Consider the following 27,005-nt stretch of genomic DNA (forward strand, 5'->3'; position numbering starts at 1 on the left):
ATCAAGTCATATTAGAGGCCTGCTTGTTTAAATTTAATAAAAAATTTATTTTAATTAAACTACATAAAGAGTTACTGAGATGACATGAAGTGTTGTTGGAGGGAAAAAAATTCCCATCTTATTTTGATGAGTTGATCAAAGTCACATATTAAATTTTAAGATAATTGGTTTTTTGAAGCTATCCTTGATATGTTGCTCATCTTTACGATTGGTCAACTGGATTTTTGTAAATTTCTGTTTGTAGAGCGGGCAAAGAGATTTGTCTTGATGCATTTTTCCAAACACAAATAGTGAGTTGAGTAGATAAGTGACTTGCTTTCCACCGCCACCACCTGCATGCCACCCTGGAGCGCACTCACTCTATAGCTTAACGTAAAACATTAAAAATCCTAAATGTCAACTGCATGGAATTTATTGCCATTGATTCAAGGCTATCTTTTCTTCAATTTTATCGGCCCGTGCATTTCTTCTTGGGTTATGAGTGAATATCAGCAAAAAGTTAAACATAGTTTCTCCCCATTCTATACCCTTTATTTAAAAGTTGATTAAAAGCAAAGTACTTGCGGTATTCTAATGCTGAGAAAAAAAATTATGAAAACTACAATTGCCCTGGGGGCCCCTTAACTTACCAGTGGTTTCATGTTGGCGATGGGTTCGTTGAGTTGTGCTTTTGTTTTGATAAATGCTCCCATCTCAGTTTCAATTTATAAGATATTTTTTTAGATTGATAATCAAAATATAAAATATGTTAATGAAAATAATACTTCATTAATTATACGTGTTCTAATATTACATTTCCTTCTTTATAATCATATCCTCTCACTCTCTCTAATATTTCAGAGAAAAAATTATATTAAATGAAAGATAATTTTAAAAATTTATATTTATGTTCTCTAAAATAAAGTATAAAGTGTATTTAATAAGTTTTATTAATATTTATAATTTTATCAAAAAGCATCTTACCAATTGGAATAGATGAGGTATTGTTTATTATGCTATGAGTTCACGTATGTTAACTTTCTTTTGATTTGTTTTTTTAAAACTATAGTTGACACTTGATATGCTCCTTTAGTTTTTATTATAAAATATCTAACTACCTTACTAGAATCAAAGAAGTGTTCAAGTCATTAACTTTGTTTGAAAATAGAATAAATTTTCAATTTATCCATATTTAAATAATTTTTTTTTTAAATTTTCATTGCATTCTTCCTTATAATTAATGAGTTTAAATATGAGTAATATTAAAAAAATGTGATTGATGCCCCCATCAAGTGCCTTATATTAAAGATCAAATAATTCTTTTAAAATGTACCTTATAATATAGATTCGAGGGTAAATGTTAACAAATAAACAAGAATATCAATCAATGGCATTAAGTATGGATAACTAATTTACAGTTTTCAAAAAATCTTAGTTAAAATCATAAACTATAATTATACCCTTATTAAATATCATATATAAGTGTCTTGATAATAATAATTGAAATTCTAATGTATCATTAAAAAAAAGAAATAAATTAAGTTTGGTATAGTTGGAAAAACAATTTTAAAATTTACTTAATATCTTATATTTTGAATTAAATATGATTTTTTAGAAGATGTGTTATTGTGGTTTGAAAGAAATAAGTAGGATAAGTTATTGTTACTTTTCACATATGAACTATCCCAGCGTTACGTATAAAATATATTGGTACAGCAAAGATTAAAAAAAATTCGTTCGAAGAACGAATTAATGCACGATACTTACTAATTTGTTATGAAATGTAAGAAATTCAAGGTCTAAATTTATTTGGGGAGTTATGAATGCTTGTGAGAAGATTAATGTAAAATAAGAAGTTATAAATCGCGAGTATAGAAGATTGAGGTTTTGAGACATAAGTTCTAAAAGTTTTGGTTGAAAAAGTCATTCAACCTCACGGTAATCCATACATCTAACCAGTTTTCTGAGATCGCAAACTTGAGTTGGCGCTGCAGATGCCATGCCAAACAAGCAATTACACCGTACTTAATTGTCATTAGTGTGAATGTTAATTATTATAGAACATAATAATCTAGATTGATGTAGATTCAATGTAGGACGATGATACAAGGAAGGTGGAACGTACATAGAGATGCAGATTGCAGACTCTCTTCAGTTGAAGACATGCATGTTTAATATTTTAATAGAAAAATTAATTACGTGACAGATATTTCATCAAAAAAGCACATAATGTGATTGATTATTTTATCCTCTTGAATACACTCTTATCAAATTGTTTTGGGTTTTATCATTTGAATAAACATATATAATCTATTTTGTTTGTTTTTCCTTTAGTGTAAGAAATTTTTAAATTTAGACTTGTCATGTAATTTTTTTTCTTTTTGAAAAAAAGAGGTGCAGATTGCTGAGTATCGTGGAGGGCTGGAGGCAACAGATGATGCAGTGATGCAGTCTTTTCTTTCTATTTTGTATTTATTTATTTGTTTGTTTGTTTGTTTTTATTTCTTTTTCCTTCTCTTTTCTGGAGACGCATGCGTTTGCCCTTCTGCAGTTCTGTGGCCTTTGCCCACTTGCCCCTACCCCACAACCCCTCGTCTTTATTAATTTATCTCCAAGACATCCATTAATCATAATTTTTAAAAATTTATAAAGAATTAATTTATATGTCTCAAACTTTTATACAATTTATGCATTAAAGAAAGAGGAGATAGTGTTATCACTCAACCTTAATTCTCCTCGCCTGTATTGACATTAATAAATTGGAGTGGTAATTAAAATACAACTTTTAATCTATATTTTTTTGTCCTCAATCATTCATTGGGTCCCCAAATTTTTAACGCAAATAACCCTATTCCTATAATTTCTCAAAAATATTTTAATTTTTATCATTTTTAAATCCAATGCAATTTAGGCTATATAACTTTTACTCTATAATTATTCACTTAATCATCCATTTAGTTTCCAAATTTTAAGTGAAGTAAGATATTTTTCAGAAAGATATATCATTTTAAAATATAATATATTTTGATAAAAATTAAAGTTTTATTAATAGTATTTTTTTAAAATCACTTTTTTCATATATTTTATTTTTTAACATTATTTTATTAAGAAAATATTAAATAAAAAGTATTTTTAAAAAATAAAATTATAATTTATATTTAATAAAATTTTTAATATGTAAAATTTTATATAAAATATTTTATAATAAGATAAATATTTTTTTATTATAATCCTACGTCATTAATTAGAGGGCACCATGATCATGGAAACTATCAAACAGAAAAGAAGCACATCTCTTACAGCGAGTATTTGAATGTAAGAACTTTCAATCAATACATATCAGCTATACTCTAGCATGTGATTTTTCAGGCGGGGAAAAAAGGAAAACACAGACACCTGTAATGTGAGCAGCCGGCAAATTCCTTGACACGTCTGACGTCTCCCATGTGGTGGTCACTCCCTCTGTCCCACCATCCTCTTTCCCTCCCACTGTGCTTTTCTGATCTAACTTCGATTTCCGGGAAAGTTCTCTTCCACAGTTCAACCCCCGTCCAAACATTCCCTCCTCCTTTCCCCTTATCCTGCGCCCCCACCTCAATATCCCTGCGCATTTTAGCACCCTCCATCACACGTGTCCCCTCATTCCCCTTCCACGTCATCTCTCCCCCCTTCTCCTCTCCTTTAGCTCTCGTCTCGCTCCCCTCTCTCCTTTCATCTTCTTTCTTTCACCATTCTTAGGGTTTCTTTTTCCTCCCGTCCCTCCGACTACTGTGGTGCAGTTCACCCAGTATGGGGTCCATCCCCGATCCCGGCGAATTGACCGAGCTGGCTCAGCCCAGCTTCGACGACTTCCAGAGGCAGACTTCCCTCATGACCAGCTGCACGCTTCTCTGGAAGGAGCTCTCTGACCACTTCTCCTCCCTCGAGCAGGACCTGCTCAAGAAGTCTCAGGCCCTCAAGTCCAAGATTCAGACTTTTGACCACCAGACCAAAGAGTCACTTCACCAGCTGGAGAGGCGCGAGGTCACCATCGACGGCAGCGTCGAGATCGCGCTGGGAAATGTCGACAAGAACAAGGAATCAGCTCTGTTGTTGCTTCAGAAAGGGGGCTTGAGGCGTGATGATGATGATGAAAATGGAGAGGTTGATAATGGGGACGGCTTGCTACTGAAGTTGAAATCCTTCTGCCTCAGAATGGATGCCTCGGGATTCTGGGGTTTTGTCGTCGGCAAGAAGAAAGAATTGGAGGCTCTGAGGGCTCAGATGCCCTTGGCCCTGGCTGACTGTGTCGATCCGCCAAAGTTCGTTTTGGAAGCGATATCGGTGGTGTTCCCGGTGGACAAGAGGGGCGACAAGACCGAGAAGAACAACAATAACGATTTGGGCTGGGCTTGCGTGCTGATGCTGGAATCGCTTATCCCGGTTACGGTGGATCCTATGATTGGAAAATCCAGGCTTTTGGTGACGCCGACCGTGAAAGAACGAGCCAAAGAGATTGCCGAGACTTGGAAGGCGAGCTTGGAAGAGCGTGGTGGAATCGAGAATGTGAAGACACCTGATGTGCATACGTTCTTGCAGCATTTGGTGACTTTTGGTATCGTCAAGAAGGAGGACTTGGATTTGTATAGGAAGCTTGTGATCGGTTCCGCATGGAGGAAACAGATGCCCAAACTTGCTGTTTCCCTAGGTCTTGGTGATGATATGCCTGGTATGCTTGTTACTTTATCTAAGTGCCAACAATATCCTGTTCCATGCCCATACTACATATATGTTTTCTTCCTTCCCTCATGATTCGTTATATATTTGGTCACATTTTCTCTAATGCTTGATCGCAAGAAATTTCATTGAGTTGATTGTTGAACTGTAAGGCTACAAGCGTAAAACGAACAATTACTACAAACTTGTCTAAATTTACGGGAAAAGGATGAAAACGTACTCCAGATTTCAGTGACCAAATACTCTTTAGTGATGGCCTTAAGATGAGAACAACTGGTATTTTGCGGCGCTGGGCCGAGATGCTACTTTAGCTTCTTTTCTCATCTTCTGGGTTAAAAGATATAGTTTCAATTTAAAGTTCTGAGCTCATGCGGGGGCACATATTTTGCATGCTTGTTCAATGAGTGTCTTTGGTTCTGGCCTGTTTGACAAATGACGAATGATTGATCATGATCATTCCTTTGCCAATTGAAGTCGTTAACTTGCTGTTGGCCATTCTTTTCGGATGTCAGTGACCATTTTTCTTGAGCGATTTATACATGTCTGATTGTTGTCTTTGATGGAAACCTGTTCTTGATTGATGACATGAAAGGTTTAGGGAAAGGAAATTTCTCGTTATGTTGTGAATCATTCAAAACTCTCGTTATGTTGTGAATCATTCAAAACGTATGTGTAACTTGACTGATGATCTCTTTGATTTACACCTGATATCTTTTGGAGGCTTTGATTCATTTAAGGAGGTAGCATTAAAGCATGCTCATGGTTTCAATTATTTTTGTAACCTTTTACATTATAATTCTGGAAATTCACATTAAAATTGAGTGTTTCTGATGCTGTTACTGTCGCGTAAGTTGGATTATTATTATTATTATTATTATTATTTTTGTTACCCTGCTGGTCATGATGATGCTGAGCACAAAGTTTCTTTACTTTTCCTGCATAAGGAGTATCAAAGTTGTAGTCGTAGGAGCTGGATTCTGGTTGTAAATAGTGAACCATTGCTGTTTTGTTAACAAGTCGAATCAATTATCAAGTTGGGCAATGGGGAACAATTTAAATGGTCAATATGCATCTAGGCATGCTTTTACATGAACTTATTCCTTGTTGGCCTGTGTTTTGTGTGTATTGATCTATTCATCCAGTCCAATATTCAATACAAATGTCTATGTTGCTTGCAGATTTGATTGGAGAGTTAATCAGCAAGGGCCAGCAACTTGATGCGGTACACTTTACATATGAAGTAGGTCTTGTGGAAAAGTTCCCCCCCGTTCCACTGCTGAAGGCATTTCTGAAGGATGCAAAGAAGGCTGCAGCATCTATTCTGGAAGATCCTAATAATGCAGGCCGAGCTGCGGTAATTTCCTTATTATTTTCATTAGTAATATATTTCTTATCAATGTTCTGTGTAATTCACGAGTTCAATGTCACCAAAGCAAAACTTTCATCAATACGAAATAAAAGTAATGTCACTTTTTCCTGCCTATCTTCACATCAACTATTAAGGTCTGGCCCAGCTGCATGGATAAGATTTCTGTTCCCTTTACCTAGTGAATTTGTAGTTGAAAGGTGGCTGGCTGATAGTCTGCTTTCTTTTCTTTTTTTTTTTCTGTAAAAAGTATGCTGTGCAGATAGTGTGTATTTGAAACTCTTGTCTCTGTTTGTGGTGTTTGCCTTAGTGTTTATATTTTTAGGACTGAATAACAGGATTTTTCTCATCTGTGTGTGCAGCTTTTTTGATTAGTTGAACAAATAAGCATGGTACATTTTTATGCCTTCTGGGCTTTTAAAAAGTGGGTTTGCTGTTTGCACTGACTTGTATTGTGGTTAAAATCTTCCCAGTACCTAGCTGCCAGAAAAGAGCAGTCTGCACTCAGGGCTGTCATCAAATGCATTGAAGAGTACAAACTTGAGGGTGAGTTCCCTCCTGAAAATCTGAAGAAGCGTCTTGAACAATTGGAGAAGGTCAAAATCGAGAAGAAGAAACCAGCGGCAGTCCCTGCCAATAAAAGAACACGAGCAAGCAATAGCAATGGAGGTCCAATGCCTCCAGCCAAAGCTGGCCGTTTGACCAATGCATATGTATCTTCATTCCCTGCTGCTCCCACATTTGTCAGGTCTCCATCTCATGGGCAATACCCAGCTGCTCTTCCACAATATCCTTCTCCACCTCACATGTATGGCAGCAGAAGCCCCCCTGCGAATCCCTATGCTTATTCACCCGAGGCTGCACCAGCTCTCACAGGATCATACCCGGCTGCTCCCATGAATTATCCTGCATATGGTGGCTACGGTAATGGTTTGGCACCAACTTATCAGCAGGCTTACTACCGATAGTCATGACAACCCTTCGAAGATAGTAACCACTGATATGACAAACTTTGATCTTATTTACTTTCACAATGCTGTTTGTAATCACTAACCGTTTAACGGTAGCAGTTATGTGTGTTAATCATAACAAATGTCCTGCTTCTTGCTCTGCTCGGTGAGAGGCTGTATTTCTAATGTTGATCACGTAGTACTAGGTGATTGTGGAAAGTAACTAGGATGGCCAAGAAACATCGGAAACTTAATTTCCAATGTTCTGATCAGTTGTAGAAAGACTTGCTGTTATTATGTGTTACCATGTTTACTCCGAGCTTGAACTGGGAAAAAGAAAAGGAAGGTAATCTGTTTCTTGGCAGCTGTTTGACATTGGGACAAAATATCTGAGGGGACAATCTTGTCAAAAGTTGAATGTTGCATTTTGTTAAATTTTTCATCGATTAACCACCAAGCCTGAATGTTTGGCCTAATTCACATGCTTTTTGGAAATGCTGTATGATCTTGTGGGGTTCTGGTATGCTCCTTTATGGATCTACCAGACCAGGATGGTGAGGAAAAAGAATATTCACAAACAGGCTGTGGTAGTAGTGGGAGCATATTGCCAGCTAAATCCATTTCGTGGTTTGTAGTGCATTTAGCCCTATTTGTTGTGCACGCTTTTGTTAAAGTTCTAGTCTTGGTATCATAAATTAAGGTCTCCTTCATTTTGAACAATGTGGGATTTCTTCTTGGTACGGTAAAACTTCTAACACATTCCCTCCCTTTTTACGCGCTGTGTACAGCTTGAAGATGAGATTGTCATGTTTGTTGTTTTTCTCCCGATATCCTTGCCAAATGTTAAAATTGAAATGACAAGCTTTTTTGGTTGCAACCCGACACGACTTGGATTCACCATAATCCTAAACCTGAGTCGCCCTTACACTCACAATTTGGGTCGCACTATCGTGCATTTTCCTTCATGTCCTGGTTCTTTCATGCTGTCGATGCTTCTTGCAGTGATTGATGTAACCTTGTCTCTAATGTGCAAGCCGCATCATCTCTCCATGGCGTACGGAATACTCATTATGTATAAGCTTATGACTATTCATTCAAGTGGCTTTTATCTTAGACCATCGTTGTCTGACCATAATTATCCTTCGAATGGTTAGATGTTTTAATCCGAAGTGTTTGTAGAATATCATCCAAATTTCCACCGAAAAAAAATCTTCAAAGAAAGCAGGCGATAAGAAGGAAAATGAGAAAGGGGGTAAAGTGAAGACAGCTGCCCAAAGCCAATTTGAATTAGAAAGATGGAAACTTTTCCGGAGTTTATGAGCTTAGAAGCGTTACTAGTGTTATATTTCAGCTTGACGAATCCAGATGCAGATGATTCCTACTTTCAGCCCCTTCCACGTTGTCATCATGAACTTGCGTTTGGACATTTTACATAAAGCATATGAGGTTTGACCCGTAAGCTTCTACCATGACTGAGAAACTATACTCGCGCTGGAGTAGGGGCAACTCTGGCTCAGAGAGCATTAGCTGATGATATTCATTACGTGATGTGCACTCCAAGTAAAGGAGGAAGCTTGTAGAGGAAGCTTCAACATATTATTTAGTGATTCTGCCATTGGCGATGGCATTAATATATGCACCCTTGATGCAGGGGACCTCTCGGTTAGTTGGTTTCCATAGTGCATCAGGTGACTGAATTGGTATATGGCAAAATGGTTTTGTTCAAATCTAAAGCTTCACACTTGCTCTAATAAGAGATAAAAATGAACATTCAGTTAGCATTCAATCCATTGGCCTGATTTATGTTGTGGATACGAAATTTTTGACCTAAATGGGTACTCGAGCAGGCAGATCATTCTTCATGAGATTTGGGTTGTCCCTACACTACTTCAAAAGTTATATCCACGTTACCATAAAAGCCAACTTAAGACAAAATGTGTTCGGATATCCATTTGCTTATGCTAAATTGGGTTTTGCTTATCAAGCCTCAGTTTTCCCATGCAAGTAGGTTATTTTCGCTTGCACAAAGATGCTTACGAAAAACGTGGGTTATATCCGTTTACACCTGACCCTTGTTATCTGTTCATGGAGTTCAACATCACTTGTACACCGTGGTAGACTTTGCCAGATTTTAACCAAACTGAGGTTTGGTTAGGCACACAATGGTACACGTTTTGATGACAATTTCCAAAGCAAAATAGAATTGCATAGAAAGACCATCTCAAGTTCTCAATTAATATGCCTGATGACCAAAGTATATAACCGAATCAGAGAACCAGATCCATTGATCAGGAAGAAGCAAAACCTCTTCTTGGGTTCTTCGACACGAAATTAAAGCAACAACATTCCACGACTGAAAGCGAGACGATCAGTCGTTGGCGGTAGCCAACTGCAAAGAAAGCAGCTCGTCCTCGGGAATGGTCTGATACGACAATCAGATCGAGGGTAGGAGGCGCACAAGAGTGCGTAGCCACGCTCAACAACATCGTCGCTAAGCATTCCTTCGCTCTGATCGACGGAGCCACTGAGAAGGCGAGCGGGCAAGTCATGCAGACACCGAGCTTGCAGTCGTGAGGAACGTCCAGGCCGGAGTCCAGGGCCTTGGACAGAATGGTCTCGTCGCGGTCGACTTGCAACTCCCGCGACTCACCTTCGTGTTCGATGACAACCTTATAGGAATGCACAATGGTCGGTGGAGTTGGACGGTGGCGCTTAGGGTTCAGATGAAGAGCAGGGGTGGCGGTGGGGTGGCTGTATTTAGGGATCGTGGTGGTGAAGGATGGGGATACTGTGAAACGGAAGGTTGCCATCTTTCGTGTAATTCGTGGTTCTCAGGGAAGCGCTTGGAAGGATAAGGTATCGAAAATTTCCCCCGTTTTTCCTTTCTCTGTCTGTGTTTTTTTTTTTTTCAAAAAACATTTTTACCAAGTTAATTCGCCAATGAAAGGGAGGAGCATGGGTTAAATACACACACATATTTTTTTTATTATAAAATATTTAAAAATATAAAATATTTTTAATCTTTTAAAATATAATTATTATCTTTTTTTTATTTTTTTTAAAAGCACTTTTAACTTTATATTTATTATAGAGTATTTAATAGAGATAAATATAAAAAGATAGAGTTAATTTAAAATAAATAACTACTTTGTTGGAGGTTAAAATTTAATAAAAATATTTTATATTTTTAAATAGAGGAAATACTTGGTATAAATCGTATGCTAAAAATAACTGCATTTTTAAAAAATTGATAATAGAACGTTTTTAAACCTTTCTAGTTAAAAGCATAATTAATATACTCCCTCATATTTCTATTGTTCCTATTATAAGATATTTTAACTATTTTATTAGAATTAAAGAATAACATATAAGTTATAAAGTTAAACTTACAATAGAAATAAAATTAAAAAAATAATACTTCCTCCGTTTAAAAATATAACAATTTTTTGATAAGTTGAATGTTTAAAAATACATTTTTAGTCTTTCGAAATGTAATCATTAGTTTTTTTTAAAGTGTCACAATTAATAAATAATTTTATATTTATTATAGGCGTTCAATAGAAGTAAATATGAAAAGATAAGATTAGCTTAAAAATAGATAATTACTTTATTAAGGATGAATTTAATTAAAAATATTTTATATTTTTAAACGGAGGGAGTAAGTAATTTTGATGTGTCTTATATTAAGTATTAGAAAATTTTTTACTATGTGTATTTAGTAAAAAATGCACAGAGTGCATGTATAACAAAATTCATAATAAATTATGTCATTTATAAAATAATTAATTGTGATTCATTTCATATGCTAGTAATAAATGGAAAAATGATTTATTTCAACTTAAGAAATTATTTATTAATTTTAAAAAATATATATAGATAAAAAGAATCAAAAGATTTGATAAGAAGTAGCAAAAATATTATATTTCCTCAAGTTGTGAACTACTGCCTATATATATTTCTTTTAGGTAGTGTTTGGATTTAAATATTTGGATTTGAAATGTAGAATTTGAAATCCAAATCCATATATTTCAAATTCTTTATTTAGATGTTTAAATAATTTTAAATTTTAATATAAATATTCTTTATTTGGATTGTATAAAATTTCAAATAAAATTATTAAATTCTATTTTTATTTGTTCCTACTTATAAAAAATTATATTTTTATTTTTTTATGCTTAAATTATCAACCAAAATTTACCCTCTATTCATATTATCCTAATTATTTTTTTTCCTATAAAATTTGATTGATAGATAAAAACTAAACTTTAATTCAAACATTTAATCATTCAACAATAAAACAAGATATTAAGAAATTTATTAAAATATTCTTGTACCAAAATAAATATCCTCAATACCAAGTAAAGCAAAATTTAGAAAAAACTTGCATAGAAAAAACAAAAAAAAAAAAATCTTTGACTATAAGCCAGTTCCAATATAAAAAAACTTATATTATTCTATCAACTCAATATTCATTTCACATTTATATAGCTAAAGTATCTTCATATGTAGTCTATTCATGTGTTGCTCGAATACCTTTAATATTCTCCTCATCTCTAATCTCATTCTCAACCTCCAAAGATTTTTCAAAGTCTTCATCCATTTCTTTGAGCAAGTTATTTTTAGACATATCTTCTTTTACAAAGTTGTGAAGAATAAAACATGCATTTATAATTGACTTGAGTTTGCTTATAAAAAAAGCTAGTAGTTCATAAAGTAACTCATCACTTCTTCAATAACCCAAAAGCCCTTTCAATGGTATTTCTTATTGATAGGTGTTGAAAATTAAATAACTCTTTATAATTTATTAATATGTTTCCTCTCCATAAATTAAAATGATATCTTGTTCCTTGATATGGTGCTAAAAAGCCTGGACCCTTTGCATACCTAGCATCTACTAGATAATACCTATCTACAAAGATATTTAAAATAATTAGTTTGTATTTTGGACACAAATTTCTCAATCTTCAAGTGATTATTTAAGATTAGTGAAATCTTAATAGCTGAAATCTTTAAACCATGAAGAGCATCACCTAAAATTCAACAACCAGATGCAGATCCCTCCTAACCAAGTAGCACATATGAGAATATCATCTTAGGATCACAAACAACAAGAACATTAGTACTTAACTCACCTTTCCTCTATTGATACCTTGCCCAATCTTCAATTGAAACGATCATTTGAATATGGATACCATCAAGTGCACCTTAAAAAAAAAATCATTATCAAACAATTAAAATTATGTGAATTGAGTTACAAACTTTTGTTACCTTAAAGAATTTTCACTTGTCATTATCATCATAATTTGCATTTGAGTTGATCTCTTTGATATAGTATTTGCTATCTTCATAATATCCTTGAGAACCACATGAAGTTGTCTGCTAATCATTTCTCTAGAATGTGCAAAAGCTGCCTTAATCCATCGATACTTTATTCCATGAGCAAGAATATGCACAAACATGCTATAATTTCTTTAATTGTAATATTTTTTGAAGCCACCTACCATCCTTTAGATTGCAAAATGCCATACAATTTCTTGAAAGTAGTTGGATTAAGGCATAATAACTCTATGCTTATGGTTTTACATTCTAGAATTTTTATCTAAAGAGACCTACAATGAGCATGTTAACTTTCATCCCATAAAATTTCTCATAATCTATAATTATAGTTATATGATGCTTCAATAACCATTGCAATGTAACTTACTATAAATAAAGAAATTTTTGATTTTTCTTCCCCCTCAATCATACTCTTTTCATCTCCGGTATGCTTTCTCCCAATTTGCAATTTTGTTGATTACCATCATATTGAACAAAATACCTATTACAAGAAAGTACTCTAGCATCAAATACACCATCAAAATAACAAGGAAAAAATAATGCTATAAGCTAAACAAGTTTGTAGAAAACAGCAAAAGGAATCCATCATCCCAATCATGACATGCACTCTATAGAGTATGGGAACATGTACATTTAAAGTGCAACGCCAAATAAACAATGTTGATTTTGTACAATTGAGTTAATAAATTCTCATGTCTACAATTGAGTTAATAAATTCTCATATTTACAATTGAGTTGTTTGGTTAATAAAGGCTCAAGTTTAAAAAAGAAAAACTTGCATTCTGGTAAAAGAAGTGTAGGAATATATCAAAAAATCAAGTCTACACTTAGGGAAAAGGGGGATAAACTTTCAGAAATTAATATGATCATAAAGAATATCATTGATAAAGTTAAGCAGTTCAAAACTAACAATATCAAATTTTGAACTTACAAGTTCTATGATGCATATATGTATATCACTAAGAAATAATCCCCCTCAATATATCTATGTATTATGTATGTATGCTTGCATTTTTCATTGTTGTTGTTTTCAATTTCTAGCAAATATACATGAATTAATTAATTTAAGTTTAGTTGTGGTTGAGTTTCATAGGTATTCATTATCAAATTCTTTAATACCCTGTAGATATTTTCAATAACTAAAAACCATGTCCAAGACTAGTTAGAGGAATAAATTCGAATGTCATAATTTTAACGAAAACTTGTTAGTAAATAGTGAATACTTATTATAATCTACACTTTATTTGTGTCCTTTAAGATCCCTAGAATTCATTTCTCTTCAAATGTTGAATCCTTGTTACCATGTGAAAGAACAAAACCTATTGTCAAATCTCAACCTAAATAAGAATTATGTCCCTGGGCGTCCTATTCTTTTCTCTTGACACAAGTTCAAGGAACATTATACTAAGTTGAGAAATGTCCATACACTATTGATATTGTTGATGATCGTACAGAAAGTGGAAGGAACTACAAATTCTATGAACATTTACCCATTAATAAAAAAATCTTGGCCTCCTATAAAATTTTAACCAAAAACGAATCTACAAGCTTCTCCCAAGCAATTTCTTAGACAACAGCCTTATACAAATGCACCAGTAGTTTATATCAAGGTCCATGTATCTAAATGTTTTTTAACAACAAAGATCTTCTTCCTCAGTAGCCCCTATCATGGCCCACAAAGTAAGTAAACCTTAAGATGGAGTAAACGCAAAAGTCACCCTCAATTGTGAACAAATTGATACATACCCCAACAACAACAAAATTGAGAGCACAAGCCAAACATTGATGAGGATTCTTAAAAGAGTGCCATAACACGGTCAAAAAGCTAAACAATATAAGACAACAATATAGGTTCCAAGGTGAGTAAAGTTGTAGAATCCTTTTCTCTTGTTAAATTTTGAAGCAAGAGTCCCCAGTTTGCTCTAGCACATAATCTAATTAGTTTTGGTCTATCAGTCATGGAAGTTGAAAATTCTTAGGATTAGAAAATTAATTAAAACCAAACAAATAAAACATTTCAAATGTACCCTATTGCTAATGGTAGTTGTTTATGGAACATCATCATTCAAATTCAAGAGTTCCCTTACCGGACTAGTGCCTTGTTCAAATTGTACGCAAGAACTATATATGTATATATATATCAACACACCATACATGAAGAATTATTCACTGAATATTAGAGTAGAAAATATAAATTCATCTTATCCTAAATCAAACAGCAACAACAACAAATGGAAAAATCTCAAATACAATGTAAAATGTTAGAGCCAGCTCACCCAGCACATATAGATTTATTCATTTCAAAACATACTTGGGGAATTAAGAGAAATAAGGTAAGAGAAGAAGGAAAGGAAGAAGAGATTGAAGAGAATAGTGATGATGTGCATATAGATGAAATGTAAAGAAGCTTTAAGAGATGAGGAAGGCAATTTGGACCCCCTGAGTGAAAGACGAGAACGACGTAGCAAATGGGAATGACTATACAAGATACAAATGATGAAGATGCATCGCAATGCGAAACGAGAGGTGAGAGATTTGAAATAACAAGGTTTCAGATAGTAATTTAAATTCCCAAGGAACTAAGATGAGACCAAATCCACATATTTTTAAATGCTCGAATAATGAATTTGGCTCAAATGTAAATCTATGGGCATCCAAACACAACATTAATTTTAAAACTTGTATTCTCATTAGATCATTATTATGTTATTTAGGACTGAGCCCAAGTTACATGTGCAGGGCCGTGTCAAAGGATTTTAAGACTTAAGGAAAAACAAGCAAAGAGGCTTAACATATAATAAATTATTAATCTGTATATTATTTTTTCTAGCCTTTTTTGAGTTGCAAAGTTAAATAACAAAATTTTGTGATTCGAGTAATTCAAATATTTCACTCTTAATAAATAATAAGGCTTGTCTATTTTAATGATTTTGTAACATATTTGATTTTAAATAGGATTTGAGCAACTTTAATTTTGAAAAACTTCTTTTTACAGGAGCAACCATTATAGGTATTATTACCAATATTTTACATTTGGAAAAGTATTTAAACTTTTGACATAATTTAATATTTCAACTTTCTTCTATTAATATTTATCTCAAAAATTTTAATTATGAAAATAAATCAAAACCATCAATATCATAATTGTCATTAAAACTTAAGGACAATATTAATACAAAATTTTTTCAATTCATCATCATCCAAAGTTTTAAATTTTTTGGATTCAAATAAAAAAATTAAAAATGATTTCATATTTTAAAATTTGTTCAAATAGACTCTCAATAGAAGAAATTGATTGATCTAAAATGTATAAAAAATATCCAATATGAAAAAACCTTCAGCTGAATGTATGATTTCATCACTAATATTAAAATGTTTTTTCCTATGATTACACATTTTTCATGAAAATTAGGATTTATGTTCATTTCAATAACTATATATATATTTTTTTACAAATTTTAAAGTAAATGCAAAACCATTCTCTATAATTCTTTAAATAAGTAATAAAGTCTTTAAATGATTTATAACAACATCTGTGTGTATATTTATGGAATAAAGAATCTTACAAAATATAGAGAATTGTAGTATGTAGAAAGAGAATAAATAATAATTAATGACTAGATTAAGGCTAACCTGATAATTACATATTATTTTAGGAATGTGCAATGTTTTCATTCTTCAATGGGGAGAAAAAGTCTGGCTTTATTTTTTCGTCTAGCATTTATTATAAAATTGTAAAAATACATATCCCTTTGTATTAGGGATATTAATGACATTTTTTGGGACCCTAGGCAATTGTCTTAATTGCCCTGAGGCTACCACGGTCCTGTACACGTGATTATCAGGGGGTATAGAAGTCTTAAACAAGATAAAACAGGATGAGAGATCAAGATTGTGTCTTGTTGCGTTTTATCTGGCCTCTCTTGATAAAATATAGAGTAAACTTACTTATATGTTAACGTCAATGTAATGCCAACATTAACAAGGTAGAAAACTTCGACAAGAAAGTCGGGATATCTCATCAACTCCCTTGTTGATATCTCATGAACTTCACAATTCACCTGCCCTGGAATCGCATCATTTTCCATTAGGAAACGATACTTCCCATAAAATGCTGGAACAAGGCTTCTTTGAGAAAGTCGCTTCAAACAAGCCAAGTTTAATACTTCATTTATCTCAAATTATAAATATTTTTATAAAAATTTAATATTCTAAAATATAAAATATTTTGATAAAAATAAAATTATATCAATGATACTTTTTAATATTATCTTTTTTATATATATTTTTTTCAATATTCTTTTATCAATGGAGTATTAAATGGAAGAATATTTTTAAAAAGTTTATATTTTTATTTTAAAAAAATAAACCCGTACTCTCTCTGATCTATTTATAGGGCAGAAAGAGAATTATTTTTTTACTTTATTTATAAGTTACGTTATTAAATTTTTATCATAAATTTTTTTTATCTTTATTAAATGTTGGAGAGAGAAAATATATTATTAAATTATATATATTTAATAGGAGTAAAGTTGAGAACTTATTAAATTTTAAGACAGATTTAATAAATTTTAAAATTTTTTTTGATATTAATGAAACATTAAAAATAATTTATAAATAAAATTAAATGATTAAAGTATATTTATTTAATTTTATTGACATGTGAAGATTTATCCAAAAGTATCTCATGACTCGGACAGGATTAATTATACTAATGTTCATGACTCATCAATGAGGTTTCCAAGAAGTGGATTTTATATACTGAAGATTCCTATATCGTCAAATCGAGTCACTAACTTACTCGATTATCATCGTTCATAAATTGTATTAAAAAAAAGCCTGACGTTGAAAAAGCATATAAATTTGGTCGTAGTAAAAAAAAAAAAAAAGCATATAAATTTCAGCTGGACTTCCGGTCGTAGATCGTTGTCACTTTTCATCAGCTGTGACGCAGAGGTTTGCTAACTGCTTAGAGAGGTGGCTTTTATTCCCTCACATCTTTCGATTCATTATGCGCTTCATCTTTCATGAGGCAAATTACCGCCATTTTTACCCAACATTTGAAACTTGAAAGGAAGTCCCCTTTTGTTTCTTGTCTCGGTTGTCACTCATATGCCAGTGACCTTCAAGCCAGGACGAATTTTAAATTTTCAAAATGAAAATTGAACAATCACCACCTATCGTCGAAACAATATTTTTACAAAAATTCTTCTGCTAATTTTGGGTTCCAATACATTTTCAATCAGTAATCCTGGCTTTTTGGTCTCTAGATAGGTGGCGTGATGGGACCAGCAACTCTGGAGATTTAGCATATTTGTTGTTAGCTCAACTAGGATGGAATTTTGTTAAAAGAGGTTTGAACTTGCATGGCCTATTAATTTCTGCAGTTGCGAAGACAACAGAAACTTAGAATTTCCGTGCTTACGAACTAGGAAAATTTCAGATTCCATTTGGTAGTTTATAGAACTGGTAGCATTGTGGACTAAAGGGCAGTCTTGGGACTTACGTTTTTCCTTTGTTTGCAGACTCTGCAGTAAGCTATCATCATGGCGGTGGAAAAGTCTGGAATTGCCAAAGATGTTGCAGAAGTGAGTTTGTGTAACCTGAATGATCTCTGATTTCTCTTTCACGGGCTTTTCCCCTTATTTATAGTGTTTTGCCTTTCCCCCCCTTATTTTAGTTGATTGGCAACACCCCATTAGTATATCTTAATAAAGTTGTGGATGGTTGTGTGGGCCGGATAGCTGCCAAACTAGAATCGATGGAGCCATGCTCTAGTGTTAAAGACAGGTAGAGATTTCAGTTTTTCAAACTGATATGATCTTAAAGTTTCATGTTTTTGTAGCATTATTGTTTAATTTTTATGACTTCCTGAGATTGATAGAATACTTGATTCTATTATATCTATATGAGTTACAGGATTGGTTATAGCATGATAGCTGATGCAGAGGAAAAGGGTCTTATCACACCTGGAAAGGTTGGTATACCTTGAAAAAGATCCCTCCCAAGGTTCGGGCTTTGAAACACCAAGTTTATGATAATATAATAAAAGTTTCTGCCATGGAATGGTATCAGTTGGGACAAAATGCTGTCACTTTGTACTGCCAGATTTTAAATTGTGATTTATTTAGTCAATGATTAATTGATTGTGTATGTGTTGTAAATAATGAAGCATCTTAATGTTTGAAATTGAAAGAGTAAGAAAATTATAGTGAAACAATACGCTAACACATGGGGTAAGGACTTGCAAATTTTTTTTGAGAGAACATCATTTTGTTATTATTTTTTTGTTTTTTATTTTGGTTTGGTGAAGGTTATATCATATGCCTTCAAAAGAATATCAAGTATTTGGTTGGTCAGGCCCTACTACATATAAAATGTGCCTGTTTCTTTCAAATAATTTACAAAATGAAATTTGTGTTGGTAGTTATTATAGTTCTTGACAAATATACAGTCAATTTGTGTCCGTTATACCTGTTTCAACCGATTTGTCATATGCTAGGAAGTGGCAAGCTGAAGGCTCAACGGTTGACAGATTTTTTGGTGTATCTCTTGAGTTGACAACTATTCCTTTTTGTGAATGTGTGTTTTTTATTTTGCTGAAGAGTGTCCTCATTGAAGTAACAAGTGGTAATACTGGAATTGGATTAGCCTTCATGGCAGCAGCAAAAGGTTACCAGCTTATTATTGTAATGCCTGCTTCAATGACTCTTGAAAGAAGAATCGTTCTGAAGGCTTTAGGGGCTGAGTTGGTACTGACAGACCCTGAAATTGGACTCAAAGGTGCATTTCAGAAAGGTGAAGATATATTGGCCAGCACACCTGATGCCTATATGCTTAGACAGTTTGAAAACCCTGCCAATCCCAAGGTATCTAGGCATTTGTTCCATAATGGTTGTGATGGATGCTTGACAAACGCTGTTTACAATATTTTATATCATTTCAGATACATTATGAAACCACTGGCCCAGAGATTTGGAAAGGCACTGGAGGGAAAATTGATGCACTTGTAGCAGGGATAGGTACTGGTGGTACAATAACAGGTGCTGGGAAATTTCTTAAAGAACAAAATCCCAACATTAAGGTTAGTTTATATGTTTGATGTGCTTGGCAGAATATCTGCACATCAATTTCTTAGAAAATAGAGGACAACTTGTTGCTGCTGCAACTATTTCATACATTTGTGTTCTCGTTGTTTTCCTTCCTTGTTTATAAAGTTGTATGGCGTTGAACCTGCTGAAAGTCCCGTGCTCGCTGGAGGAAAGCCAGGTGAGTTACTCCCTTTGGTCTTGTTTATAGAGTAAAGAGAGAATAATTTTTTTTTGTCCTATTTATAAGTTACTTCATTGAATTTTCATCACAAATTTCTCCAGTTATTCTCCATTGAATGTTAGAGAGAGAAAATGTTGTTAATATATATTCATTTAATAGGGGCAAAGTTGATAAATTATTGACTTTTTAGACAGAATTAATGAGTTTTAATGTTTTTTTTAATTCCGATAAAATATGTAGGAAGTGACTTATAAATAGAACTAGAGAAGTATAATCTTTGTTATGCTCCTTTGTTGATATTTGGCTTTTTAATTTTCTATCACATGCAAACCATAATAATTTTGCCTTGGTTGTTGCTTTTGAATTTGATTGAATAACATCTCCCACTTCAACAGTTAGCTTTTGAGGGAGGGTTCCCCATCCTACTTAGGTACCTATTAGTTTCCTTTTGTAACTATATTATTTGGTGAGATTTTCAGTTTGTTTTCCTGATAACATAACAATGATTGAATTTTTTCTTTCAAATTTTTATATACACCAATTCATGGACAGTTGACCACAATGACTCTTGGACTATTCTACTCTCTCTTTAACTTAAAAGCTATCCCTTTAGACAATAGGATGGATCTATTTGGCCTTTTTGTTTGTTATCCCCTCGGGTAATTCCTATTCTATTGGCAGTTTTCTTCTAATAGAATATTAGATTTCAGAGTAGAAGAACTTTTGTCTTTAACTGTTGCTAATGTGAAATTTGCCCTGTTGAATGCCTAGGTTCTCACAGGATTCAAGGGATTGGGGCTGGTTTTATACCTGGGGTGCTTGAAGTCAGTCTTCTAGATGACGTTGTTCATGTAAGTCTTTACAACTTTTGAACTATGATTACGTGCCTCTAGAGTTCATGCAATCAAACTTAATACACCTTCAGTTTATAAAGATGTGCTTGATACAGGTGGCGTGTTGTTTTATCATTTTGGAATTATTCAGGCAATGTTGACTTAAGCAAAGCTGATTGGTGTACTAATCTCAAACTTTTCCCCTTGGAGAACCCATTCAATCAATTTCTATTAGCATATTTTTCTAAACTATGCATGATTATTCCCTTCTCTGGTTCACTTCCTAATAAGATGGCTCTGAAGTCAGACCTGGCATCAGAACTACAAAAGTAATTATGAACAAATTATGATGGCATATATGATTATATTGCAATACTAATATATGACAATGATGGAACTGGGGAAAATATTACTGATTAACTTCAATATAACCTAGTCACAGCCTCTTCAGCAGGGATAATGGAAGAGGAAAACAGATAAAATTACTCCCTATAGCCGATGACAATGATAAAACAGAGACTAAGCATAAACAGTAACTAAATGCAACAGAAAGAAAACATTCTCCTGTCTTTTGAGAGGGCAGGATCTCTCTCATAAGCACAACCAATGTCTGTATAAACCTCTACCTAGTGCACACCACCTGATAGGTGCTCAGAATAACAAAAGAAAATAAGACAAGCAAATCTATTAAAAGGATATAGAACAAGTATCTTGTTCTATATTTCTCTCAATAGCCACGCTTAGAAAAATTTTCAAAGAATTTAAGGACTATTTTATTGATGGTGATATGCTAGCTTCTAAGTGGCTAGGCATATTTGTAGGCAAATACAAATGAAATCTAGATAACCAGATAATGAAAGACTAAATAAAATCTAAATATAAATAGGATCTAAATAAATGAATAAAATATAAATCTAGATAAGATAAAGACTAAAAATTAAATATCAAAATGAAATCTCCTAAATAACATTAAAATAAATATCTAAACAAAATAATAAAATTAGATCTAATTAATTTATCTTTTGTCGCTTTCTTCTTGAATAAGTCTTCAAGGGAATTTTATCATTACCCCGCCCTTGAAAACTCCACTTGTTCTCAAGTTGAAAAGAGGTGAATTGAGCATGCAGTAAGTCGTAGTCCTCCTAGCTTGCCTCTTCCATAGGTCACTTATGCCATTCCACTAATAGTTCTAGTGACTGATGATGAGTCCATCAATGATTTGAGACTCGGTTAGGCCTTACATGCAATTCAAAATCAGCCGATAGTGGTAAGGACGCTAGTGTAAGCGGTGGATCCATCCCATGAGCCTAGCGCAAGAGAGATACATGGAAAATAGGGTAAATGCGAGTGTCTGCCAGAAATTCCAATTCATAAGCCATTTTTCCTATCCTTTGAAGAATCTTGTAGGGCTTAAAGAAGCGAGGTAATAACTTTTCAAGCTTATGCTTGATAAGTGATTGTTGACGAAAAGGTTGTACTCGCAGCCAAACAACATCGCCCATAGCATACTCAACTTCTCCTTAATGCTTGTTAGCATAAGCCTTCATGCAGTCTTGAGCCTTGCATAAATCATCCTGTAGAAGTTGGAGCATGACATCTCTGGTCTCTAGTTGATCTTCCTCTGCTATAGGTGTTTCTCCTTTCGCATAAGAAAGTAGGGGAGGAGGATTTCTCGCATATACCAACTTGAAAGGCGAATGGTTGGTTGACGTGTGATGACTTGTGTTGTATGAGTATTCCGCCCAGCATAGAAACTTGTGCCAAGCCTTAGGTTGCTCATATGCAAAACATCGCAAATAGGCTTCCGGACTGCTATTGATCACCTCTGTTTGACCATTTGTTTGGGGATGATAAGTAGTACTCATCTTTAACTTGGCCTGGCTTAATCGAAATAATTCTTGCCAGAAGGAGCTCATGAAGGTAGGGTCCCTATCAAAGACGATTGTGCGAGGCACCCCATGTAGTCGGATAATTTCCTCACAAAAGATTGTGGCAACCTTCTATGCAATGAGAGGCTGCAAAAGAGGAAGAAAATGGACTTACTTACTCAAACGATCTATTACTACTAAGATGACCTTAAAACCACCATACTTTAGAAGATTAGTGACAAAATCAAGTGAGATGTCCTCGTAAATTTGAGAGGGTACCAGTAAGGGTTGGAGAAGCCCCGCTAGTGCCAGAGTTTGATACTTATTTTACTGACAAGTGGCACAATATCGCATATATGCTTTCATATCTGCCTTCATTGTAGGCCAATAAAAATTCTTCGAGAGATGCTTAAATGTTTTAAGAAAACCACCGTGCCCTCTAATAGTAGTCTAGTAGGCTTCTACTAGTAACTTGGGTCGCAATTGTGATGAATAAGGAATGATGACTTGGTGATCATAGAAAAGTTTTTAACCTACCAGGTGGAATCTAGGTCGAGATGATGGATCTTTTTGCAAGTCCTGCATTATTGCATTAGTAAATGGATCTTGAAGGTATTTTGACCAGAATAAAAATATTATATTTGCTGTGCAAATATGTATACACAATTACAAGGCTGATTGTACAAGGCAATAATCAGAAAAAATAAAATCACTTATTTACCCTCATGGTCGGGTTGTCATTATATTCTCTAGGAGTTCATTGTCAAAGCAACGTGAGGATGTTGTTGTCCTGCTTTTGCATCTGAGCAATCATCCTTCGCACTGCTGCTCTGTCTTCTCTAGCTTCTGTGTTGGCCCCTTTGTATCTCTGTTATTGCCCTTCCCACATCCTGCAGTTCATTCACTGACTTCTCTAAGTTTTCCAGCCTGGTTTCCATCCTCCTCCTATTCACCATCCACAGAAACAGCCAGCCTCTGATACCAAAATGATGGAATTGGGGAAAATATTAATTATTAACTTCAATATGAGCTAGTTACAGCCTCTTCAGTTGAGATAATGGAAGAGGAAAACAAATAAAGTAACTAACTATAGCCGAATTGAATGACAAAACAGAGACTTAGCATAAACAGTAACTAAATGCAACAGAAAGGAAACACTCTCCTGTCTTTCAAGAGGGCTGGATCTTTCCCATAAGCACAACCAATGTCTGCACAAACCTCTACCTAGGGCACACCACCACTCAACAAGATCGGCCCATCAGACAATTCTTCTAACCTATTATAATTGAATTTTCAATTTTGTAGTTGACTGAATTCTAAATTCAGTCTTATTAGTGGTTTAGTTTAAAAGAAAAAAGAAGGCCAGCATCGTAGTGATATTAGAAAGATCATCCTATTGCAGAATTTGATTTTTGGACAGTCAGAACAGTACGTGATTTATTAACCGTGAGACATGTGATTTGGCAGGCATCAACCAGTGAAGCTATTGACACTGCAAAGCTTCTTGCACTTAAAGAAGGCCTATTTGTAAGTTCTGAACCTATTGAACCTTCCAGCAGTGAGCTTGAAGCAGTACTTAAGGGCTATTTTATTGTACCTTTATCTTGTTCAGCTTTTTTTCCTTTTAAATATTTGTGTTTATTGAACCTCGTTGGGTATTGTTGTAGGTGGGATTATCATCTGGAGCTGCAGCAGCCGCTGCAATTAAGGTAGCAAGAAGACCAGAAAATTCTGGAAAGCTTATTGTAGTAAGTTTACTGAAAATTCTTGTGAAGATATTTACGAGTGACAGAGGTGCTCCTATATTTTCATGGGTAATGTTTACTGACAGCCAGAAACTTTGATCTCTTCGAGCACATTAACATGACAAAACGTTGCTTTTGAAGAATGGATTGGGTTAGCATACCTTGGACTGCTTAGCTGAAAGATTAACAGATGAATTAATGACTCTCTTGTTTTCCGTAGATAAACCATGCTTCCAAATTATTGGTTGTGAATTTGTGATGCCTTTAATATGTGATAGATATATGCTTTATGAACATTATGATCTTGTCCGTCCTATCGTGTGGGTTCGTATTCCATCCACATCTAGGAGGCTTGTACATGAATCTCTTTTTATGTAACACTCAAAGATTCTATGAATGGTTTTGAAGTAGACAAACAATTTGATAAAACTCGTGCATTGTTTAAATTTAATCGTCAGCACCCTTTTATATTCATATAATTGATCTAATGTTACTGTTATCATGACTAGATGTAGGGCCTACGTTCGAGGGGAGCTACTATTCATAACTCATGAATAATACATCTTTTAATAAATTATATATATGTTGATTTTATTAATTCATTTCGCTTGGATGATGCTAGTCTATTAGATTGGTGGTCTCATGAATTCAAGTATATTTTGAGTGAGTGAGATTAGGGTGTTATTGTATATTTAAAAGCAATGTTTTTAAAATTGGATTGGATATTGAATTGGGAAGGTCAACAGTTCATGATTTATAAAGTTCAACTGGGTTGGACCATTCAAACCGATAACATAATAATTTAATTAAAAAATTATACATGTATATAATAACTTAAATATAAAAAATAAATATGAAATTGTTACTTAATTTAAAACTAAAACCAAATAGTTTAAGTTTATCATGACTTAACAAGCCACGTGATACAATATAACATTAAATGATTAAAAAAATTGGTCATTTTGTAATAAAAGATGATAAAAAATAAAAAAAAAATTTTTTTTTGAAATAGTTCGGTTTTTAAAAATCGAATCTGATTTCCGATTTGACTGTTGGTCCAAAACGGTTCACCCTGGCTCAACCTCTAAAATGGTTTTTACATGCTAATCGAAACCAAAATCTGGACGATCCAATTCGGTATTTAAATTATTGGTTAAAAGGAAGTTACACTTTGTTGGCACTTATGTTGTGGTTTGGTATGGATGCAGGTGATTTTTCCGAGTTGTGGTGAGAGATACCTCTCATCTGTGTTGTTCGAGTCAGTCAGACAGGAAGCTGAAAGCATGACTTTTGAGTCATAAAACTTTGTTGAAATCAAGGCTTTGAAGCTACTCAAGTTTCTGATCTTAGTGCAGAGCTAGTGACTCGCCTAGTAAGGTCGTGTTGTGATTCTGAAATAATAGTTCGTAAAGAAAATGTAGCCAAAGGCCCCAAAACTTTTGAAGAACCATATTTTGATTGTCTTTGGCAGTTTGAGTCCGAATAATATTAGTTGTAATCTTGTTTTCTTCGAAAAGCAAGAAAATAAACGTGCCCTCCTCCTCGCAAGAAAAAAGAGCAGCAAAAGAAAATTGTGTAATTCTTGAATATTATTTATGCATCATAAAGCCAAAATGAAACTTATTTGTCTGTCCGAAATTTCATGAAGTCCAAAAGAATGAATGATCGAAACGAAGTGGAAGAAAAACTGTTATTTTATAATTTTTATATAATTCTAGTTTTCCCCTGATGTTTACACTTGAGTCTAACTGAAATTATTTACTATTCATAGTTTACAAACGTAACTTCTAGTGATGAGATTGTGTGTATGTGCACTATACGTATCAAACCAAAATTGGGTGACCACCAAAGATTTGGACTCTCTCCTCATCTTTTCTATTTTTCCCTCATTCCATTCTCATCCTTTAAATAAACAATCGAATGGCTAAGAACCTAAGATTTAATATTTTATAAAAATATCATAATATAACATTTAAAGAAAAAGGTCAACCAAAACGTTGTCCGTCATGGTTGATGTCATCCTGTTAGGTATTATTTCCTCCTAAATAATTCTTTTTTCCTCCTAAATATTGTAATGTCTTGTTTTGGCTTCGTAAAAATCGTGTTCTTCTCTTCTTTCCTGGAAAGTGGAATCCATAGACAAAAATAATCCATTTTATGATGTATCCCATTTAAAGAAAAGTTAAGAATATGGATCATCTCATATGTTTTGGATTGAATTTTATGAATTGATGGAATCATGATCGGGTTAAGTTCAACTCATTTTCATGAGTTGAAAACCTAAGTTAGCAGATTAAATAAATTATTCCATCAATTCATTTATTTTTTTCATGAATTTTTAAAAACTACACAGAAAAAGTGAGTATCAAATTAATATTTCTTTTTAATTCATTCTAGATATACCAAAATATTAATCTATAATATTTATATAAAATATATAAATTAATTCAATTAAGTAAGTCATGTCCAACATGATTTATATCTACAATCATTTCCCCTTTTTTTTTCCTTTTTTAAAACAATGTGAATTAAATGGATCAATATTAACCAATCATGGATTATATGGTTTAAGTTAAAAAAAAAATATTTTTATTTGAATTGTTTTTTTTTTTAACCTAACCATATCCTTATAAATAGTCATTCAGGATAACTGCGACCTATATTATGGAGTCATCCCTTGTCAACCTGGTTTTCTCCTGTCTTGAGCTCCCTGTCTTGAAATTGATGATGATGATGATGATGATGATGATGATGAGACCATCCTTCTCGAGGGCAACCGTTCTGAGCGCCAACTTCTCCTGCCTCCTATAATTTTTTATTCTTTCAACCCAGATCACCGACCATCCTCTTTCCTCGCCACTTGGGTTTTTTTATTGTTTTGGTCGAAATTACAGAAAATTCTGAGATAAAGAAACTAATCGTTAATGCATTCTTTAAAA

General features: G+C 33.5%; 3 protein-coding genes across 15 annotated transcripts; 2 read left to right on the forward strand and 1 right to left on the reverse strand.

Moving 5' to 3' along the window:
- The first annotated feature begins 3,586 nt into the window (after positions 1 to 3,586).
- Positions 3,587 to 7,375, forward strand: LOC129308091 (FRIGIDA-like protein 4a). The gene is made up of 3 exons (XM_054949090.1): positions 3,587 to 4,687; positions 5,874 to 6,049; positions 6,535 to 7,375. Exons 1-3 carry the CDS (start codon positions 3,769 to 3,771, stop codon positions 7,027 to 7,029), a joined length of 1,590 nt encoding a protein of 529 aa, XP_054805065.1. The 5' UTR covers positions 3,587 to 3,768; the 3' UTR covers positions 7,030 to 7,375.
- A 1,820-nt stretch (positions 7,376 to 9,195) lies between these two features.
- On the reverse strand, positions 9,196 to 10,002 carry LOC129308094 (ferredoxin C 1, chloroplastic). The gene is given in 3 exon segments (XM_054949104.1): positions 9,196 to 9,435; positions 9,438 to 9,548; positions 9,551 to 10,002. Coding segments are annotated over 3 exon segments (438 nt in total). The 5' UTR covers positions 9,822 to 10,002; the 3' UTR covers positions 9,196 to 9,379.
- On the forward strand, positions 9,726 to 25,689 carry LOC129308092 (cysteine synthase-like). Of its 13 annotated transcripts, none has more exons than XM_054949096.1 (11): positions 17,199 to 17,325; positions 17,874 to 17,936; positions 18,029 to 18,138; positions 18,268 to 18,325; positions 18,954 to 19,217; positions 19,295 to 19,432; positions 19,566 to 19,617; positions 20,392 to 20,471; positions 23,789 to 23,848; positions 23,989 to 24,069; positions 24,153 to 24,240. In XM_054949096.1, the coding sequence occupies exons 2-11, from the start codon at positions 17,895 to 17,897 to the stop codon at positions 24,186 to 24,188; spliced, it is 921 nt and encodes a 306-aa protein (XP_054805071.1). In that variant the 5' UTR covers positions 17,199 to 17,325; positions 17,874 to 17,894; the 3' UTR covers positions 24,189 to 24,240. The 13 variants fall into 13 exon arrangements, 12 of the variants coding, with proteins under 12 accessions (XP_054805067.1, XP_054805073.1, XP_054805077.1 ...); XM_054949095.1 differs by lacking the exon at positions 24,153 to 24,240 and adding an exon at positions 25,275 to 25,689 and having other exon boundaries at positions 17,204 to 17,325; XM_054949094.1 differs by adding an exon at positions 17,619 to 17,702 and having other exon boundaries at positions 17,262 to 17,325; positions 23,989 to 24,240.
- The last annotated feature ends 1,316 nt before the right edge of the window (positions 25,690 to 27,005 follow it).

The sequence above is a fragment of the Prosopis cineraria genome, unplaced genomic scaffold (assembly GCF_029017545.1).
Source record: "Prosopis cineraria cultivar Desert tree isolate PC_DT_omini unplaced genomic scaffold, ASM2901754v1 PC4, whole genome shotgun sequence".
NCBI lineage: Eukaryota > Viridiplantae > Streptophyta > Magnoliopsida > Fabales > Fabaceae > Prosopis > Prosopis cineraria.

Coding starts and splice junctions, on each gene's coding strand:
- LOC129308091 (XM_054949090.1), top strand. CDS start 3,769: ATGGGGTCCATCCCCGATCCCGGCGAATTGACCGAGCTGGCTCAGCCC. Junction 4,688..5,873: donor TCTTGGTGATGATATGCCTG/GTATGCTTGTTA, acceptor TGTTGCTTGCAG/ATTTGATTGGAGAGTTAATC. Junction 6,050..6,534: donor ATAATGCAGGCCGAGCTGCG/GTAATTTCCTTA, acceptor AAATCTTCCCAG/TACCTAGCTGCCAGAAAAGA.
- LOC129308092 (XM_054949092.1), top strand. CDS start 17,895: ATGGCGGTGGAAAAGTCTGGAATTGCCAAAGATGTTGCAGAA. Junction 18,326..18,953: donor GTCTTATCACACCTGGAAAG/GTTGGTATACCT, acceptor ATTTTGCTGAAG/AGTGTCCTCATTGAAGTAAC. Junction 19,218..19,294: donor AAAACCCTGCCAATCCCAAG/GTATCTAGGCAT, acceptor ATATCATTTCAG/ATACATTATGAAACCACTGG.